The 20,156-nt window shown below is 37.1% G+C and overlaps 1 protein-coding gene across 5 annotated transcripts in view; it reads right to left on the minus strand.

Moving 5' to 3' along the window:
* The window catches only part of EXOC6 (exocyst complex component 6), a 146,555-nt gene that overhangs the window by 88,739 nt on the left and 37,660 nt on the right, over positions 1 to 20,156 (minus strand). For all 5 annotated transcript variants that reach the window (XM_070432696.1, XM_070432695.1, XM_070432693.1 and 2 more), the window contains 10 exons: positions 19,939 to 20,110; positions 18,413 to 18,460; positions 18,236 to 18,326; positions 15,073 to 15,118; positions 12,131 to 12,335; positions 6,721 to 6,873; positions 2,321 to 2,389; positions 2,153 to 2,236; positions 343 to 389; positions 101 to 221 (listed from right to left, as the gene is read on the minus strand). In XM_070432696.1, the coding sequence (XP_070288797.1) occupies positions 101 to 221; positions 343 to 389; positions 2,153 to 2,236; positions 2,321 to 2,389; positions 6,721 to 6,873; positions 12,131 to 12,335; positions 15,073 to 15,118; positions 18,236 to 18,326; positions 18,413 to 18,460; positions 19,939 to 20,110 (1,036 nt within the window). The remainder of the gene's footprint in view (positions 1 to 100; positions 222 to 342; positions 390 to 2,152; positions 2,237 to 2,320; positions 2,390 to 6,720; positions 6,874 to 12,130; positions 12,336 to 15,072; positions 15,119 to 18,235; positions 18,327 to 18,412; positions 18,461 to 19,938; positions 20,111 to 20,156) is intronic.

Raw genomic sequence — 20,156 nt, forward strand, 5'->3', positions numbered from 1 at the left:
ATATACAGAACGATGGAAGTACAGTTTTCTTCTGACAATATCTGTCTCAGAAGTTCTCAAAGTAAATTAAAAATTTAGTAACATAAATTGTCTGACTTACTGAATGAGCTCTAAGGACAGCAATTATCTTTGAGAGGGCCATGTTCCAAAGTTCATCAGTGTATGCCCTGGTTACTAATCCTTGGGTCACATGCAAAATATGATCTTCAACCACAAAGAACCTAAAAACAGTAATTACCGATATAACATGTGTTAAAAAAATTCAAACCCAAATACAAAATTATTAGTTCTGACATTTAACATAATATAAAAATAATATTTATTTCCATATTAGATACATACCCTACAATTTGAGTGAAATATCTTCTATAGCCATCAACTGTTTCATGCTTTAAATGAAAAATAAAAATCAATTTAAACCAATACATACCAGAACAAAAAAGTCACTACATTTATTAACAAATATTTATTGAGAGCCTACTATATGCTGCATACATTTTAAAGCACCAGGGGATACACTGATAAATAACAAAAAGTCCTTACCCTCATGAAACTTGCATTAAAAATAAGACAGACAATAAACAAGTTAAAAAGTAAATATGACTTCAGAACTGCCCACCCTCTCAGCATTTAATTCAAGCCACCACCATCTCTCACTTGGGATATTACATCATTCTCCTACTAGTCTCCCTAGCTTTCAGGCTTGATCCTTAGTCTATTCTCCAGATACCTGCAAAAATGATACTTCCAAATAGTAATGAGATCACATATCTTCTGCTAAAAACCTCCCAATGACTTTTCATCTGATTCACAATAAATGTCAAACTCTTTACAAATGGTCTACAATTGCATATTGTTTATAATTATTTATAGTTTTGCATATAGATAATGATCTTGTGGTCAGAAGACATACTCTGTATGATTTCAACGCTTTTATATTTGTTGAGATGTATTTAATGGCTCAGAATATGATCTATCTTGGTGAACATTCCAAGTCTAATTGAAAACCGTGCGTAGTCTGCTGTTTTGGGTAAAGTATTCAGTCAACATCAATTAATCAAGTCAGCTGATAATGTTTTTCAGGTTTTCTATTTTCTCTATCTTTAGTATTCTGAAGTTTCACTGTAAGGTCTTTAAGAGTAAATCCTTTTTATTTAACCAACTTGGTATTCCTTAGGCTTAACCTATAGGTTTCTATTTTTCATCTGTCCTGGCAAATTCTCAGCCATTATATCCTCAAATACTCCTCTGTCCCATTTGTTTTATCTTTTCTTTCTGAAACTCCAACTAGAAATATGTTAGACCTTCTCCCTGTATACCCTTGCTCTTATCTATTTTTATCATTTTGTCTCTCTGTGATTCTTTCTAGATAATTTCTTCAGATCAACTGAAGAGAATTCATCAACTGTTAAACCTATCAAAAAATTTTAAATTTTGGTTAATATATCTTTAATATCTAGGTATTCTACCTGATTTTCCTTCACATTTTTTGGACATTCTCTATAGTTTCTTATCCCCTAATTATATCAGCAAGCTTATATAAATGCTTACACTAATCTCAATTTCTGCCTTCATTTAGGTTTTCCTGTTTTCTTGTCAGATCTAATGAGGTATATGTTATATACAATAAAACTCACTCTTTTTCATGCACTACAAGTTTTCAAAAATATATCTGGTCATGTAACTATCACCAAAACCAATATATGAAACAGTTCCATATTCACTACATTTTTGTCCTGACTATACTTTTGTCCTGACTACACTCTCTCTAAAAAAAAAAAAAAAAAAAAAAATCAATTTAAAAAAATACTTTTTAAAAAAAATTAATCAAGGTAGAGTCCACCATGTTGTAAGAAACTAATGATTACTCCCAACAGCTCATATGTTTACTTGTTTATCCTTTTATTTACTCACTGTCTATTTTATTTGTTTACTGTCTACCTTTGCCAATAGAATGTAAGTTCATGAGAAAAGGGACTTATCTGTTTTGCTCACTGTTGTACCATCAGCACCCAAATCAATTACTGGAAATAGTAGGTGTTCAATAAATATTTATAGTTAAATGAATAGCGATGCAAGCTCTGAAGAAATTAAAGCAGGTAAGGAGATAAAAAGTGATAACATGACCGATTCAAAAATTTTATATACTTACCATATTTGACTGGGGCTGCAAAACCAGTCTTGCTTGTTTCTTTCTTTGTTTTCGATAATAATTTTCAAATGTTTCCTCATCACCCTAAAATCAAATCAACAGAGTAATGAAAACACGTACACACACACACACACACACACACACACACACACACACAAAGATACTTACCAAAGCAGAATAAATGTGCAAACATCTGTAAACTGGAGAAAAATCAACGAGCTCTTGAACAGTTAAGACCTGGAAAAAAATACCATTTTTAAAAAATCAGAGGTCAAACTACTAGTCCACTCTTGGATAATGTAAAGTTAAAGATAGACAAAGAGATTCATTAACTTCATGTTACAACATTTATCACCTATAAAAAACAGACTATCAATGTAATGCCCTTTTTACATTCTTTTGGCATTTGTTCAGTAGTTCATTCTGTGTATATTTATCATCACTGGCTATTTTAGATTATCCTATACTAGAGGCCCGATGCATGAATTCGTGCACGGGGGGCAGGAGGGGACTGCGGGAGGCTGGCTGGCAGGCCCTGATCTAGTTGTGTAGATGTGCTGAGGTAGCGGCAAGCAAAGCCCACAGAGAGCCCCAAAACGCCTGAACACCAGCTACACTCTGAGGTGGAAATACAGCTCTACTTGGCTGCCCGAGCTCCAGCCACCTCACTCCCTTGGGCGGAGTTGCAGACAGACAGACAGGTAGTCTCTCCTACCTCAGCCACAGGAGCGATAGCCAATCAGCGGTTGGGAACCTGGAAAGGCATGGGGCCAAGCTAGAAGTGGCTAATGGGGGCAGAAGGGCGAGTGGCATGGTGCGGTGGCAGAGGTAAGATGGCGGTGGTGCTTATTTTACGTCTTTCCAGTTAGGCTGCTGTCTTGCCCCTTCTGGCCCCTCCGAGCTGCTACTCTGTCTCAATCAGCGTTGGGGTTGCTCTCCTTCTACAGGCTTCCCGGACCCAGATTGTATGGTGCCCACTGCCCAGAGCCTTAGCCAGGGCAGGGACCAGCTGGGGGAGGGACTGCGGGAGGTTGGCCAGCCACCAGCCATGGGAGGTTGGCTGTGGGAGCACACTGACCACCAGGGAGCAGCTCCTGTGTTGAGCGTCTGCCCACCCCGGGTCAACAGTGCACATCATAGCAACCAGTCGTTTTAGTCATTCCGGTTGTTCGGTCATAATGGTCACTTAGGCTTTTATAGATAGATAGATAGATAGATAGATAGATAGATAGATAAATAGATAGATAGATAGATAGATAATAAAAGCCTAACATGCTAAGTGTCCGACTGTTCAACCAGTTGCTATGACGTGCACTGACCACCAGGGGGCAGACACTCCAACTATAGGTTAGCTTGTTGCTGGGGCCCAGCTGATCAGGACTGGGCGAGATGGGCTGGACATGCCCCGGAGCCCTCCCACGATCCCTCCCCAGCCCCGAATGTGCACTGGTGAGGTCCCTCGGTGTGGCTTGCGCCCTCTCACAATCCGGGACCCCTCGGGGGATGTCGGAGAGCTGGTTTCAGCCTGATCCCCACAGGCCAGGCCGAGGGACCCCACCAGTGCATGAATCCATGCACTGGGCCTCTAGTAAGGTAATAAAGGAGAGAGACTTATGTCTTCAAATAGTTGGTAGGGTGCCAGAAAAACTGTTACAGATAAGAGGCTATATCATTATTGCCATTTTTAATTTTTGTGCCTGTGTTCTTTTTTCCCTTTTTATTTCTTCTTTTTACACCAGTCCCTTTAGCATTTCTTGCATTGGATTTATGGTATAACTATAGACAAAGTTCCTACTCTTATGCAGCTAAGTCATATGATCTACTATTTCATCAAATTGAAGACATAATCACTATTTTATAAAACACTAAGAAAGAAAAAAAACACTAGCACTTGAAACTATATCAATTTAAGATGTATCCCAACTCTGAGAAGTTGCACCTCAGAATAGATGAAATAGAGTAGTATAAAATTACTCAAACTTGAGATATAAATTATTTTTTTATTTTTTAAATACATATTTTTATTTATCTCAGAGAGGAAAGGAGAGAGAGAGAGAGAGAAGAACATCCATGATGAGAGAGAATCATGGATCGGCTGCCTCCTGCACGCCCCCCACTGGGGATGGAGCCCACAACCCGGACATGTGCCCTGACCAGGAATCGAACAGTGACCTCCTGGTTCAGAGGTCAACGCTCAATCACTGAGCCACGCCGGCCAGGCTAAATTATTTTTAAAGAAACATACTTCTGTGCTCATGAGTCCCCAGAGTAGACTTATTTTTTATTATAAAGTTACTTATTAGGGGAAATGATAGAAACAAATACAAGTAATAATAAAATAGATCTGTAAAAACAGGGAAACAACCAAGTTTTTCTTACAGTATGGATTTAGTAGTAGGGCATGATGGTAATACTCTCAGCAGTTAAAGATACAAAACATCCCTGGCTGGTGTTGCTCATTGTTTAGAGCAGTGGTCGGCAAACTGTGGCTCACGAGCCACATGCGGCTCTTTGGCCCCTTGAGTGTGGCTCTTCTTAAGCCTTAGGAATACCCTAATTAAGTTAATAACAATGTACCTACCTATATAGTTTAAGTTTAAAAATTTTGGCTCTCAAAAGAAATTTCAATCGTTGTACTGTTGATATTTGGCTCTGTTGACTAATGAGTTTGCCGACCACTAGTTTAGAGTATCCACCCGAGCACCAAAGGGTCACAGGTTCGATTGGTGTTTCTCTTTCTCTCTCTCTCTCTCCTTTCTCTCTCTCTCTCTTTCTCCCTCTCCTCCTCTCTCTCTCGTCCCCCCCCCTCTCTCTAAATAAGTAATCTTTTAAAATAACAATTTTAAGGTTTCTAAATTAAAATTTTTCAAGAAATAAAAAACTTTTAAAAAAGAAATAAAAACTTTAATCATATTAAAATTATTTTATAGTATCTCAGCACCAACTTTTTTTAAAGGCAGGCTATCCAGAATTAGTCTAAATTTTAAGGTCAAGCTATCATGAAATTAAATGCTTACCACAGATAAAGAAATATATTTTTTAAAAAAAAGATAATTAAAATGTAACCGATCACTTCAAAAAATTAGATTTACACTTTTGCTGCTAATTGTGGCAGAACAACTAAGTTGAACTATCTCTGATTTACAAGTATAAACTATAATATTTCGTGTTTATCAGTTAATTATGCAATCTAATACTTCAGATCATTCTATTGTCCTACTATCACTAACTAGTCTACATAAATTTAATTTGCACATGGTAAGAATAAGAATCACAGTCATACATTACAACTTAAAAGAAAAAAATTCATACAAAGAAAGAAAATATAAAAATATTAGAGGAATCCACAGGCAACAAAATCTCAGACATATGCCGAAGCAATATCTTCACCGATACAACTCCTAGAGCAGTGGAAACTAAAGAGAAAATAAACAAATGGGACTTCATCAAAATAAAAAGCTTCTGCACAGCAGAAGAAACCACCAACAAAACAACAAAAAAGCCCACTGCATGGGAGAACATATTTGCCAATGTTATCACCAATAAGCGTTTAATCTCCAACATTTACAGGGAACTCATACAACTTAGCAAAAGGAAGATAAACAACCCAATCAAAAAATGGGCAATGGACCTAAATAGATACTTTTCAAAAGATGACATAAGGAAGGCCAAGAGACATATGAAAACATGCTCAAAGTCACTAATCATCCGAGAGATGCAAATCAAAACAACAATGAGGTACCATCTCACACCTGTCAGAATGGCTATCATCAACGAATCAACAAATGACAAGTGCTGGCGAGGATGCGGAGAAAAAGGAACCCTCATGCACTGCTGGTGGGAATGCAGACTGGTGCAGCCACTGTGGAGAACAGTATGGAGTTTCCTCAAAAAACTAAAAATGGAACTCCCATTTGACCCAGTGATCCCACTTCTAGGAATATATCCCAAGAAACTAGAAACACCAATCAGAAAGAACACATGCACCCCTATGTTCATTGCAGCACAATTTACCATAGCTAAGATTTGGAAACAGCCTAAGTGCCCATCAGCAGATGAGTGGATTAGAAAACAGTGGTACATCTACACAGTGGAATACTACACTTCGGTAAAAAAAGAAGGAATTCTTACCATTTGCAACAGCATGGATGGAACTGGAGAGCATTATGCTAAGCGAAATAAGTCAGTCAGAGAAAGATAAATATCACATGATCTCACTCATTTGTGGAATATAATGAACAACATAAACTGATGAACAAAAACAAATCCAGAGACAGAGAAGCATCGATCAGACTGTCAAACCTCAGAGGGAAGGTAGGGGAGGGTGGGGGTAAGGAGGAGACATCAACCAAAGGACTTATATGCATTCATTTATATTAGGCTTATGCCTAACCAATGGACACAGACACCAGGGGGGTGAGGGCATGAGTGGAGGGAGGGTGGTAGGGGGCAATGGGGAAATAAGGACACATATGTAATACCTTAATCAATAAATAAAAAAAGAAAAAAGAAAGGAAAGAAAAAAGGAAAGAAAAGAAAGAAGACAGAGATAAAGTAACTCTAGTCACCTCCTCTTCATTCTCATCCTCTTCCTCAAATGTATGTTTCAACACAATTTCATTCCTTTCTTCTGTAATTCTATCATTTATATACATGTGCCTCCCAAATTTTACATTATTTTGCTTCTGCAGAGCAACACTGAAGGTTTTCTGCTGTTGTGCCTATTTGGGAAAAAGAAAAATTCAGATTATTTCAAAATTTATTATGGTCAAAATTGGTTCAAGAATTCATTCATATTTTCTTATATTTTTGTCTGCAGGTATAGGATGTGAAGTAATATCCCATTTTTAATTTATGATCTGTGGTCTTTCTCTTCTTTTTTGAACAGTCCTGCAAGGGTTTATAATTTTATTTTAAAAGATTAAGACCCAACTTTTAACTCTGTTGATTCTCCCTAGTGTTTTGTTTTCTATTCTTACCTTTATTATTTCCTTCTACTTACTTTTTAAAAAATTGTATTTTATTGTGGTAAGCATACTTAAGATGAAATCTACCATAAATTTTAAGTGTACATAGATTATTATTATTTCAATATATTAATATTAACATTATGTTAATATATTAATACATTATTTTTCACTATAAGTACAATATTGTACAGCAGACCTCCAAAGTTTATCCATCTTGCTTAACTGAAACATTATACCTGTTGATTAGTAACACCTCTTTCCCTGCTCCTTCCAGCCCCTGGTAACCACCATCCCACTCTTCAATTCTATGAATTTGACTATTTTAGGTTATTTTCCTTTTTATAGACTGGGTGTAGTATTCCCTTGTATGTACATACCACAATTTCTTAAACCATTCATCTGGCAACTACTATGTGGTTGGGGTTGATCCTTATAGTTAGCCAGCCTGAACAAACGGGCCAATAGCAATCAACACTCAATTACAACAGGAGGGCCCACATAAACCACACAAGAGTCGGTCATTCCTAGAGCACCCAGCTCTGCCTCCACCTACCAGCCGCCTATTAGGCTCACTCACTTCAGTGGAGCCTCTGGAGGTACTAAGGCACAGAGTTCTTCTTTGATCTCTTTGATAACCCAATCATTGTTTAATAGCATGCTATTCAGCTTCCAAGTGTTTGAATTTTTTTATTGTAGTTTATTTCTAATATTATGCCATTGCGGTCTGAGAAGATGCTTGATATGATTTCAATCTTCTTGAATTTGGAGAGACTTTGCCTGTGACCCAATATGTGGTCTATCTTTAAAAATGTCCTTGCCCTGGCTGGTTTTGCTCAGTGGATAGAGCGTCGGCCTGCGGACTGAAGGGTCCCAGGTTTGATTCCGGTCAAGGGCACATGCCTGGGTTGCGGGCTCAATCCCCAGTGGGGGGCCTGCAGGAGGCAGCCAATCAGTGATTCTCTCTTATCATTGATATTTCTATCTCTCTCTCCCTCTCCCTTCCTCTCTGAAATCAATAAAAATATATTAAAAATAAAAATAAAAATGTCCCATGTGCACTTGAGAAGAACGTATATTCCGTGGCTTTGGGGTGAAATGTTCTGAAGATGTCAATTAAGTCCATCTGATCTAGTGAGTCATTTAGGACTGCTGTTTCTTTGCTGATTTTTTGTCTAGAGGATTTATCCAGTGATGTCAGTGGGGTATTAAAGTCCCCTACTATGATTGTATTGTTGTTGATCTCCCCCTGGATATCTTACAGAATTTTTTTTATGTATTTGGATGCTCCCGCATTGGGTGCATATACATTTACCAGGGTTATATCCTCTTGTTGTATTGATCCCTTTAGTATTATGATGTGGCCTTCCTTATCTCTTGTTATGGCCTTCACTTTGAAGACTATTTTGTCAGATATGAGTATTGCTACCCCAGCTTTTTTTTTTTTTTTTCATTTCTATTTGCCTGGAAGATATTTTTCCATCCCTTCACTTTCAGTCTCTGTGAGTCCCTTGTTCTGAGGTGGGTCTCTTATAGACAGCACATACATGGGTCATGTTTTCTTATCCATTCAGCCACTTGATGTCTTTTGATTGGAGCATTTAGTCTACTTATGTTTAAAGTTATTATCGATAGGTACTTGTTCGTAGCCATTTTTATTTTTTGTGCCTGTGTTCTTTCTTCTTTCTTCTTCTTTTTACACCAGTCCCTTTAGCATTTCTTGCATTGCTGGCTTGGTGGTGATAAACTTCTTTAGCCTTTTTTTGTCTGTGAAGCTCCTTGTTTCCCCTTCAATTTTGAATGATAGCATTGCTGGATAAAGTATTCTTGGATTCAGTCCCTTGCTTTGCATCACTTTGTAAACTTCCTTCCATTCCTTTTTGGCCTGATGTGTTTCTGTTGAAAAATCATTTGATAATCTAATGGGAGATCCCTTGTACATAACTTTCTGTCTCTCTCTTGCAGCCTTTAAGATTCTCTCTTTGTCCTGAACATTTGCCATCATAATTATGACATGTCTTGGTGTGGGTCTTTTCAGGCTCATCTTGTTTGGGACTCTCTGTGCTTGTGTGACTTTTTTCTTCCCAACATCAGGGAATTTTCTGACGTTATTTCATCAAATAGGTTTTCTAACCCTTGTTCTTCTTCCTTTCATTCTGGCACCCTTATTATTCATATGTTGCTTTGTTTCATGTTGTCCCAAAGCTCCCTTAGGCTCTCCTCCTGTCTTTTAATTTTTTTCTCCAATTGCAATTCAGTTTGGGTGTGTTTTGCTTCCCTATCTTCTAATTTGCTAATTCAGTCCTCTGCTTCTCCTAGTCTACTGTTGAAACTTGGCATAGTGTTTTTTATTGCAGCCATATCACTCTTTATCTCTTCTTGATTCTTACATAAGTTGTTGATTTTTTTCATCCATCCAGTTGTTGAAATGTATGACCCTTATTCTGAATTCTTTTTCTGATATATTGCATGCCTCCGTTTCACTTAGCTCCTTTTCTGGCGATTCCTCCTTTTCTTTCCTTTAGGGGTTTCTTTGCCTTCCCATTTTTGCTCTCACTGAAGGATCTAGGTGTCGAGTCGTACGGGGGCTGCTCCTCGGGTGGTAGTGGCTCCTTGGGCGGCAGCTGCTCCTTGGGTAGTCATGGCAGAAGCTGCTCCTCAATTGTTGGCGGCTCCTCTGGTGGGCGCTGCTCACAGCAGTAATGGCTCCTCTGGCTGGCGAGGCGGGCTGCTCTCACGGCTTCTGCTCTTCAGATTGGGGCGGGCTGCTCACAAGGCTGCTGCTCCTCAGGCGGGGGCAGGCTCTGCGCAGCTGTCCATGCGCAGCTGTCTGTGCGCAGCTGCTCCTTGGACGGGGGTGGGCTGTGCGCAGTTTCTGCTTCTCGTACAGGGGCGGGCTGCTGGTGAGGCTGCTGCTTCTCATACGGGGACGGGCTGCACGCGGCTGTTGCTCCTTGGAGGGGGACCGGCTGCTCGCAAGGCTGCTGCTCCTCGAATGGAGGCGGGCTGTGCGTGACTGCTGCTCAGAAGTTTATTGCTATGAGGATGTGTTCCACCCAAGAAAGATGATGTCTGGGGTGTGGGAGAGTGACTCAGCATAAGGATCCTGGCAGCTGTCCCTTCTGCTCTCTCCCGAGAGCCATAAACCCCAGTCTCTTCTCATGTAACTCTAGTCTGCTCCAGCTTCCCCTCTGCCAGAGCTCAGGGTGAATGGCTGCAAAAGAGTTTTTGCGCACTGACCCTTTAAGAGGGTGCCTGTGTCTCTAGCAGACTCCCATCTCTCCCTGGCATGGATAATCACTGATTTTCACAGCCAGATGTTATGTGGTCACCTCTTCATGGCTCTGGTGCTCTGGGCTGGAAAGCCCAACATGGGGTTGAGACCCCACGCTCCTCAGGGAGAGCCTTTGCAGCTGAGATATCCCACCGAGATCTCATCTACTGCCCTGGGGAGCTAGCCCTTTTCATCTCCCTGCCCTTCCTACCAGTCTGCTGTGGCTTCTTCTATAAATCCTTGACTATAAGATTTCTGTTCAGCTATTCTTCAATTGGTTATTCAAGTTGATTGTTCTATATTTTTAGCTGTAATTTCAGTTTGGTCCTGGGAAGAGGTGAGTGTAGCTTCCACTTACTCCACTGCCATCTTGTATCTCTTGCCAATTTCTTTACATTCTTTCCAACACTTGTTTCTCTCTCTCTCTCTCTCTCTCTCTCTCTCTCTCTCTCTCTCTCTCTTTATAATAGCCATCCTGACAGGTGTGAGGTGACATCCCATTGTGATTTTGTTTTGCATTTCCCTGAGGTTAGTGATGCTGACATGTTCTCATATACCTGTTGGCCATTTGTATGTATACTTTAAAAAAAACACATCAATTGCCCTGGCCAGTTTGGCTCAGTAGTTAGAGTGTCAACCCAAGGACCAAAGTTTCACGGTTTTTGATTCCCCGTCAAGAGTATACACCTCAGCTACAGATTTGATCCCTGGCCCTGGTTGAGATGCAAGCAGGAGGCAACCAATCAATGTGTCTCTCTCATGTTGATGTCTCTCTCTCTCTCTCTCTCTCTCTCTCTCTTCCTCCCTCCCTCCCTCCCTTCCTCCTCCCTCCCTTCCACTCTGTCTAAAAATCAATGGAAAAAATATCCTCAGATGAGGATTTAAAAAAGAGTCTATTCAAGTCCTTACACCATTTTTAAAATCAGATGATTAGATTCTTTACTCTTGAGTTGTAAGAGTTCCTTACATATTTTGGAGATGAATCCCTAATGAAATATATAGGTTGCAAACATTTTCTTCCATTCTGTAGATGGCCTTTTCATTCTGATAATTGTTTCCTTTGCTGTACAGAAGCATAATGGCTGGGAGGTTTATATATGCTGTCACACATGTCAGTAATGCATTCTTTTATTGCTAAGTAATATTCCATTTTATGAGTATAGCACAATTTGTTTATCCATTCTCCTTAGGCTGTTGCCAGTTTTTAGCCAACTATAAATAAAGATACTATGAGCATCATGAGAACATGTTTTCATTTCTCATTGGTAAATAACTAGGAGAGGAAATGCTGACTCAAAGGTAGGTACATTAACTTTTTAACTGCCAAATCTTTTCCCATTGCTTGTCTTTTTATTATTGAGCTGTAGGAGTTAATTCCAGATAATACTTTCAATTTGTTTTAAAGAGAGAGCAATTTAGAACCTTAACATAAAAAGGCTGCCACTTTTCAGCTAATTTTATACCAAATTTGACTGGTGACAAAATTTAATGTAATACCACATAGTTGGGGAACACTGCTAAGGAATCAGATAGTACATCAAGTTAAATAAGGAATAACCACAATTCAAAAGAAGACTCTAGTGAATCCATTCTAAACAGGAACCAGGAAAAATGACAAAAGGGTAAAACTAAACAAAAATAAGCATGTCATGGATGTAAAGAAAGTAAACTTTGAATATATTCTATAACCTAGATTATTAAATAATTAAATTAAATTTAAAAAAAATTTAACCTCACCTGTTTCATTGCTGCTTCACCTATTTTATTAGAATGTTTTCGAATGCTTTCCAAAAAGTCTTTGAGATCAGACATAGAGATTTCTTTAATATCCTCACGGAGTTTAGGAAGATTTTCTATCATTAGCTGACAAAACCGGTATTGACTAACCCGGGGAAAATAAACATTCTCTAATTGTTCCATAGTTTTTAGAGCAGAGTAATACCTGTGAGAAGTTAAAAAGAAAACTCTATAAATTTCTTATTACATTAATTTTACAAATAATCAATCTAACACTCCCATCAAAAAAGTCAGGTATAAGTAAAACAAACATTTATTTTTATTTACTAATAAGCACAAACTATAAATCATAAGAATAAGCTACAAGCTGAAAATTCATGGCTTATACACTAACATACAACTTCATTTCACTTCATCCAAATTATATAACATCACAAGCATTATAGTCATCACTATATCTAAATGTATAATAATTATAAATTTTTAAATTAGAATATTTAGTTGATAGGTGATTTCATTAATATCTCTCTCATCAACACACCATCACCATCCAAAAATACAAAGCACAGATTTAATTTAAAGTAAAATATATTTTAAGGAATTAAAAAAAAAGTAACTAAGACAATTAGAAATAATATTGTGTCACACAAAAAATAAAAAACCACTGGCAGAGTGATTTTTTTTTCCATTTCAACAAATACTGAATGCCTATTACTTAGTAGACACTGGTGACATGCTGGATATGCAGCAATTAATAAAGTATAGCTTATGCCCTAGAAAAACTAATATATAATTTCATATACATCAATTTTCTCTAGACTTCTATAAGACAGATATCTAAGGCAGATTATTACTATTAATCTATAGATGAGAAAACTGAAACACAGAAAAAGGATATATAATTTGGTCAAGATACTAAATTTAATAATAGGACTTGAACTTTCCAAAAGTGTCAATATCCTGCAATAATATTCACCACCAAAATCCATTTAAGAGTAGGTAGAGGATTTTTAAATTAATTAATTAATATTCTATGCCTTTCCAGTGATTTAGATATTAAAATGAGAAAAGGCACTATCGAAAAACAAACCAGAGCCGAAACCGGTTTGGCTCAGTGGATAGAGCGTCGGCCTGCGGACTGAAGGGTCCCGGGTTCGATTCTGGTCAAGGGCATATACGTTGGTTGCGGGCACACCCCCAGTAGGAGATGTGCGGGAGGCAGCTGGTCGATGTTTCTCTCTCATCGATGTTTCTAACTCTCTATCCCTCTCTCTTCCTCTCTGTAAAAAATCAATAAAATATATTTAAAAAAAAAAAAAAAACACCAGAAAGTAATATATATGCAAACTAAAAAAAACAGAAGGTTGAAAAGCTACTTAAAGATATTTATTGGTTTTTTTAGCTTATACATTCTCAAAGCTAGAGTATATTTTGCAAATTATCACAAAATTGTACCACTAATTTAAAAATCACACCTAAATTTTATTGTAGTAATTTAAAATCACTAGAATTGTTATAATATAAATAATATTACTTAAATATATATATGTATGTGTGTGTTTGTATATATAGGTGTGTGTGTGTGTGTGTGTGTGTGTGTATATATTTGGCCCTAGCTGGTTTGCCTCAGTGAACAGAGTGTTGGCCTGTGGACCAAAGGATCCAAGGTTCAATTCCAGTCAAGGGCACGTACCTTAGTTGCAAGCTCCTCCCGAGTCTGGGCCCTGGTCAAGGCTTACACAGGAGGCAACCATTGTGCAGGAGGCAACCAAACAATGTGTTTCTCTCACATTGATGTTTCTCCCTGTCTTTCCCTCTTTCTTCCACTCTCCCTAAAAATCAATGGAAATATATCCCTGGTTGAGGATTAACAACAACAAAGAAACCAAACAAACTTTAGAGGCTCGGTGCATGAATTCGTGCATGGGTGGGGCCCCTCGGCCTGGCTGGCGATCAGGGCCGATTGGGGCCATCTCGCCCAGTCCCAATTGGGGCCGGCCGGAGGAAGGGACCGCAGGAGGCTGGCTGGCCACGGGAGGTTGGCTGTGGGAGCGCACTGACCACCAGGGGGCAGCTCCTGCGTTGAGCGTCTGCCCCCTGGTGGTCAGTGCACATCATAGCTACCAACAGGTCATCCGGTCAAAACAGTCACTTAGGCTTTTATGTATATTTATAGATATATAGATATATTTGGTCAGAAATTAACACATTTAGGTGAAGGTATTAAGAAGTAACAATTGGTATGGGGATGTAAAATATACCATAAGGAATATAGTCAATAATATTGTAATAACTATATATGGTGTCAGATGGTGATTTATTAGGGTGATCACTCCATTAGTTAGATAAATGTCTAATCACTATTCTGTACAGCTGAAACTAATATAATATTGCATGCCAACTGTAATTAAAAAAATTAAAAAATATTTAAAAATAAATTTTTCATCTTTAAAACAGGTTAACAGTACACCTAATGTTTCTATGGCAATTAATAAACTACTTCAAATTATTTTTACTTTTCATTTGTCATTTATGCATTTGTGTTATAAAACAGAACATGAACTACACTAGCCCAGATTGTCAAAATATAACTACCCATACTTTGCTTTCATCTGTGGACTTACAATACATACTTAGTCTTTGATCTTATGCAATGTCAATGTTGGTAAATTAATCAATATTTTTTCATTCCTGTTCCCAGTTGTCTATTTATCCCTTATCAATATGATCAATCTTTCATATCATTTACATAGGGTAAGGATCCACAAATGAATGGCTAAGAACTGCTTTATTGAATGATCCTGATGAGCAAACTGGATGAACAAAGCATAGAAGCAAACTTCACATGATCCACTATAATTTACAGTAAGTTTAAACATGCCTTCAAGTAATTAAAAAAAAGGGATTCTTATTAAAAGCAATTAGGAAAGAAACCAACTCACCTTTTTGCACTCATCTGTTCTTTTAGCTTAGTGTACATTTCCAGCACTGCAGTTAAAAATATAACTCATTTTAGCTTTCAAATTAAAAATAATTTTTGAGAGATGAAAATAATAAAGGAAGGCATCAGCATATTATAAATTCATTAATTTTTTTCTATAGTTTGATTTAGGCTTACATTTTCAAATAAAATTTTATACTTAGAGTAAATAAAAACATTTTAATTTCTACATATGTTAAACATTATATGTATTACTACATTTTATTAAACTTGGAACATTTGCATATGCTGACACCTATACACAAATACCCTATTCAGAAACTTACTAATATAATATCTCTTCCCTGCAGGGGAACAGAAAGTTTGGACTTTAGTTATTTGAGAGAGAAAGCTGAATGACAGTGAGATTGATTTTCATTCAATATACCAAATAAGATAGCACAACTGTGTTATACCTCATTAAACAAAATTTTACAACAAATCCACAAAGAAAGAGACACCTCAAAAGCTTATAGCAGACAATGAATTATGACAAAGGCATAAATAAACATAAAGCATCTTCCTTTGTTTTATCATTTCTATCAAAGGTTCAGAAATGCAGTTATTCAATAAAGCTGTTATAAGCTTCAGCAAGATGACATACCATTCATCCTTAATAGAATTTCCAAGTATAAAGTGAGTGAATATATTATTATTAGCTCATCAAGCCACCTCCAAATTTCCTAGACCAAAGAGATAGACATTTTTTTCCAGATTTTTCTATAGTTTTATAGCTACCCTCAGGAATCTTTAAGTTTATAAAAGATATTGTTTACCTCTCTGAAACCCATAAAAACTGCAAGGGTGGCTATAGTGAACCTGTCCTAATTCTACAGACTCTATGTATATTACTATCATAGCCCCTATACATAATGCAATATTTTTTACATTTCCAACCAAAACATATACCTGGGAAAGAGCCTAAAACTGCTGCTACAAGTATAAACTTGCTTTGAAATCTGTTTCATCTCAACAATTTAGGTAAACTTCATATCTACCTTCTAATATTTCTATATTCTTTTCATATAAAATAATACTTTTCCTCAAATATAATCAAGTAAAACTAGTGCACCAGAAAAATGCATTGTTTAACCTGTGACTTCTTATATCCTCTTATACTTCTAATCTAAGGAGGAGGTAAGCAATTGTACAGTAATTGATGGCTTGTCTTTATTCAGATAAATTATCACATCCTTTAGTGCTGAGACTATGTCACTTTCAACTTTATATTTCCAATATCTACCATAATTCCTGACACAAAAAAGTATTTGTAAGAAGATAATTAGATAAAAGGATAGATGGAGGAAAGGAGGTAGTTCTAGACATGGCTATTAGGAATGCAATGTTTATACAACTCAGATTATACAACTCAGGAAAAGCACTGAAAGCAAAGACAGTAGCAGTAACAAAATTTTAACTTCCACTTCCCTTTACTTCTCTATTTCAAATAGCCCACTAGGTGAATAAACTGAATTCAGTTCTTTTCCATTCCATCAGTACAAATTTTTTAGGCTTATTACAATTCAGAGACAAAGCATTTAAACTTAGAGACTGTCTTCATGGCCATTTCAGTGTATCTGATGGTGACAAAGAGGTATTACTAAACATTACTATAAAGGAAATAGGTTTTTTAACCCTGAAACCTCACATAATGAGCAGACATTATATTTACTCAAAGTTAATGTGCACATAGCCCTGGTCCATCAGAGATTAAACTAATTAGAATTTCAGTGATTCTATTTTTTAAAAAGCTATTCTCACAAGTCAGAAAACAATAATTGTTTAGCTAATAAGATCTGCTGACATTTTTAACATATAATTAGTATTCTAAGCTAACTTCATATTATGTATAAGGTGGAGCAAGAGTCGGTTTACAGTTGTTTATATGGAAAAATCATACAATCCTATATAATAAAAGCCTAATATGCTAAGTGTCTGGTCAACCAGTCGGCTGTTCAACCAAAGTATAATATGCTAATGATATGCTAAGGCTGCTCAACTGCTCACTATGATGTGCACTGACAACCAGGGGGCAGATGCTCCGACCGGTAGGTTAGCTTGCTGCTAGGGTCTGGCGGATCAGGATTGAGCAAGATGGGCCGGACACACCCTGGAGTCCTCCTATGGTCCCTCTCCAGCTGGCCAACCTCTCACATCCCTTTGCACTGGTGGGGTCCTTCAGCCTGGCCTGTGCCCTCTTGCAATCTGGGACCCCTCGGGGGATGTTGGAGAGCTGGTTTCAGCCCGATCCCTCAGGCCAGGCAGAGGGACCACACTGGTGCACGAATTAGTGCACCAGGCCTCTAGTAATTAATAAATAAGAATAAATTCAGTGTTTTGCATACTCACTATTATAAACCTATTTTTGACCCACCCTGTATAATTATTATATACAAAGCATCTCATTCTATTTCCCAGGATATGAAGGTTTCAGTTCCTTCCTGAAAAAAATAAAAATAAAAAATGCAACATTGCATTGGATTTAATTTACTATATTAAGAAAAAGATGACATATACCTGCTTCCTTTTGTTTAAACAGGATACATCCAGGTAAAGAGAATACTAGTTAGTTTCTTTGAAATTTATTGATGTCCTGGTAATATCTGAGCCCTTACAGAGAGGCAGAACCTCAGAAACCTAAAAAGTCAGTCTTTCCAAAATATAGGTGGAAAGGCAAGAATGAAGAAGGGAGAAGACCTAGCATTTTGGGATGTTTTCTTACCTGATCAGCAAAATGAGATTGTGAGCAAAGCAAAACCAAGCTACTTAAGTATCAAATGGAAAACTATAGGTAAAATGATAGGCAAATTAGGACAAGGCAAGAAAATGTAATCTAAAGACACTCCCCATGGGAAAGTATTCTGAAGAATCACAAAGTTGAGGAGGGGAAAGTGAGGCAGAAAGGAAACGGAAAGATTATAGGAGACAGACGTGACAGATCACCAAACGGGGATTTACATTATAGGAAAACTCAGGGAACAAAGTGGATAAGAAAGATAACCATAGGCTTTTGGGGGGAACAATCACCAAATACCTGTAATTCCCATAATGAATAATGACTATATGTTATCATTAAATTATAATTTTACCAAGCCAACATTACATTATAGACAAATTTAACTCACCTGGAAGGCACAACTGCAATTTTTCTACTACAGTTGTAATATTCCTCTGCTGAATTCTACATCGAATAATATCTTCTGTTTGGACTACCACCTTAGGAAAAGAAATGTTCATATGTTTAAACGAACAGTTAAATCATATCCACATAGTGGTACACAACAAATGTATCATTTTCTCACCTCCTTTCCAGCATCTTGAAATCTTCGGTTGGTATCAGTAACTTGTACCTTAAAAATAATTTCACCTTAGTTAGACAAATATGAATAAAACTGCTCTGATGTAACTGCTCACCCTTGTAATCAGATCATGCTTCATGAGAAACTTAGAACAAAGAAATGCAAATTCAAATTGACTCTACAGCTTGAACTTGAACTTTTGATTGAAAGGGGCTTTTAACTTCAATTACTTATGACAGTTCTTTTTAACAGATTCTGTGGCAAACTTCTCAAATTTACTCAAGATTTTTGAACTTTACTTGCTTCTCTAAGTCTGTCAAACAATTCAAATCACTGACCCAATTGACCACTGGTCCCTTTTTGATAACTTCAATGAGGTCTATGTGCCATTCATTGTCTGTAGGAAATGGTGATTACATTTTACGGTAATTAAACATTCATACTTTGCTGAATGCAAACACTGGGTGGTTGATTAACATCAAACACAGAAATCTCAATCCACAGCAACATTTTAATGCTGCAGGTGCAGGCAAAGCTCAACCTCAAATTTTCCCACATATTAAGTGACTCATTAGGTCATCATAGTAAGGAAGCACATTCTGGTTTATTAAAAATCTCATTAATTTTTTAACAAAGATGCTCAGTGACCTCATTGATGCTGTATTTGGTCATTCGTTGTCTGAACATCCTTTATATAATGGTTTTCTAATCATAACCTTTGGTAACAGGGTCATTCTGTCTGCTAAGCTCTCCAAATGTAAAGAAAGAGAAGTAGGACATTTCTTATAACTATATATTTTGTATTCTGACTGAACAAATCCAGGTCTCATTTAATAAATAATGTTTTTTCTGTGTGGCCGAAAAGGTAGACCAATTTTCTTTAAGAAAATTATACATTGCTATTAAACTAAAAAAAAGTTTCAATATTATTAAATAACTTTGAGAATATAATTACACATGGTAGTTTTTAAAGATTTTTATATTTGTACTAATTGTCATTTTAAAAATTCTAAAACTGCCAATGGGGCCTGTCATTGTATGAAGTTTTTTAGTTTATTTCCCTGCATGGAAATAAATCCTGTTAAGTCAATGCATTACTTACTTTACCAAAAAAGGGATTACTCCTGTCATTAGCATGACAACTGTGTTAACAAAGCATGAAGAGCATTCCCAATTATATACACTGATGCACTTCTTGAAAGTAGTACATTTAATAAAGGTTTGTACCATGCACTATAAACTAATACTTGAGTAATTTTTTAAAATATATTTTTATTGATTTCAGAGAGGAAGGGAGAGGGAGACAGAGACAGAAACATCAATGATGAGAGATAATTACCAACTGGCTGCCTCCCACACACCCCCCGCTGGGGATCAAGCCGGCAACCAGGGCTTGTGCCCTGACCAGGAATCAAACATTGACTATCTGGTTCACAGATCAATGCTCAACCACTGTGTCACGCTGGCCAGGCAACACTTGAGTAATTTAATGACAGCAAAGATAAACTGAATTTTAACATATTTCTTACCTTCAGTTTTTCTGCATCAGTCCTTACTTTAAGGAGTTCTGTAATAGCATCTACAAAACCCTGATGATGAAAATTACACATCTTTTCAATTTCCTTGTCATGATTACGGATACAATTATCTAACTTTTCCATAAACTTTTTGTGTGCATTTGGTTGATCATCATACACAGACCTGTATGTATATAAAAAGAAAGCCAACATTAATTTCCCAATTCACC

The sequence above is a fragment of the Myotis yumanensis genome, unplaced genomic scaffold (genome assembly GCF_028538775.1).
Source record: "Myotis yumanensis isolate MYYU_CA2020_CCGP unplaced genomic scaffold, mMyoYum1.0.hap1 SCAF_13, whole genome shotgun sequence".
NCBI classification, from domain to species: Eukaryota; Metazoa; Chordata; class Mammalia; order Chiroptera; family Vespertilionidae; genus Myotis; species Myotis yumanensis.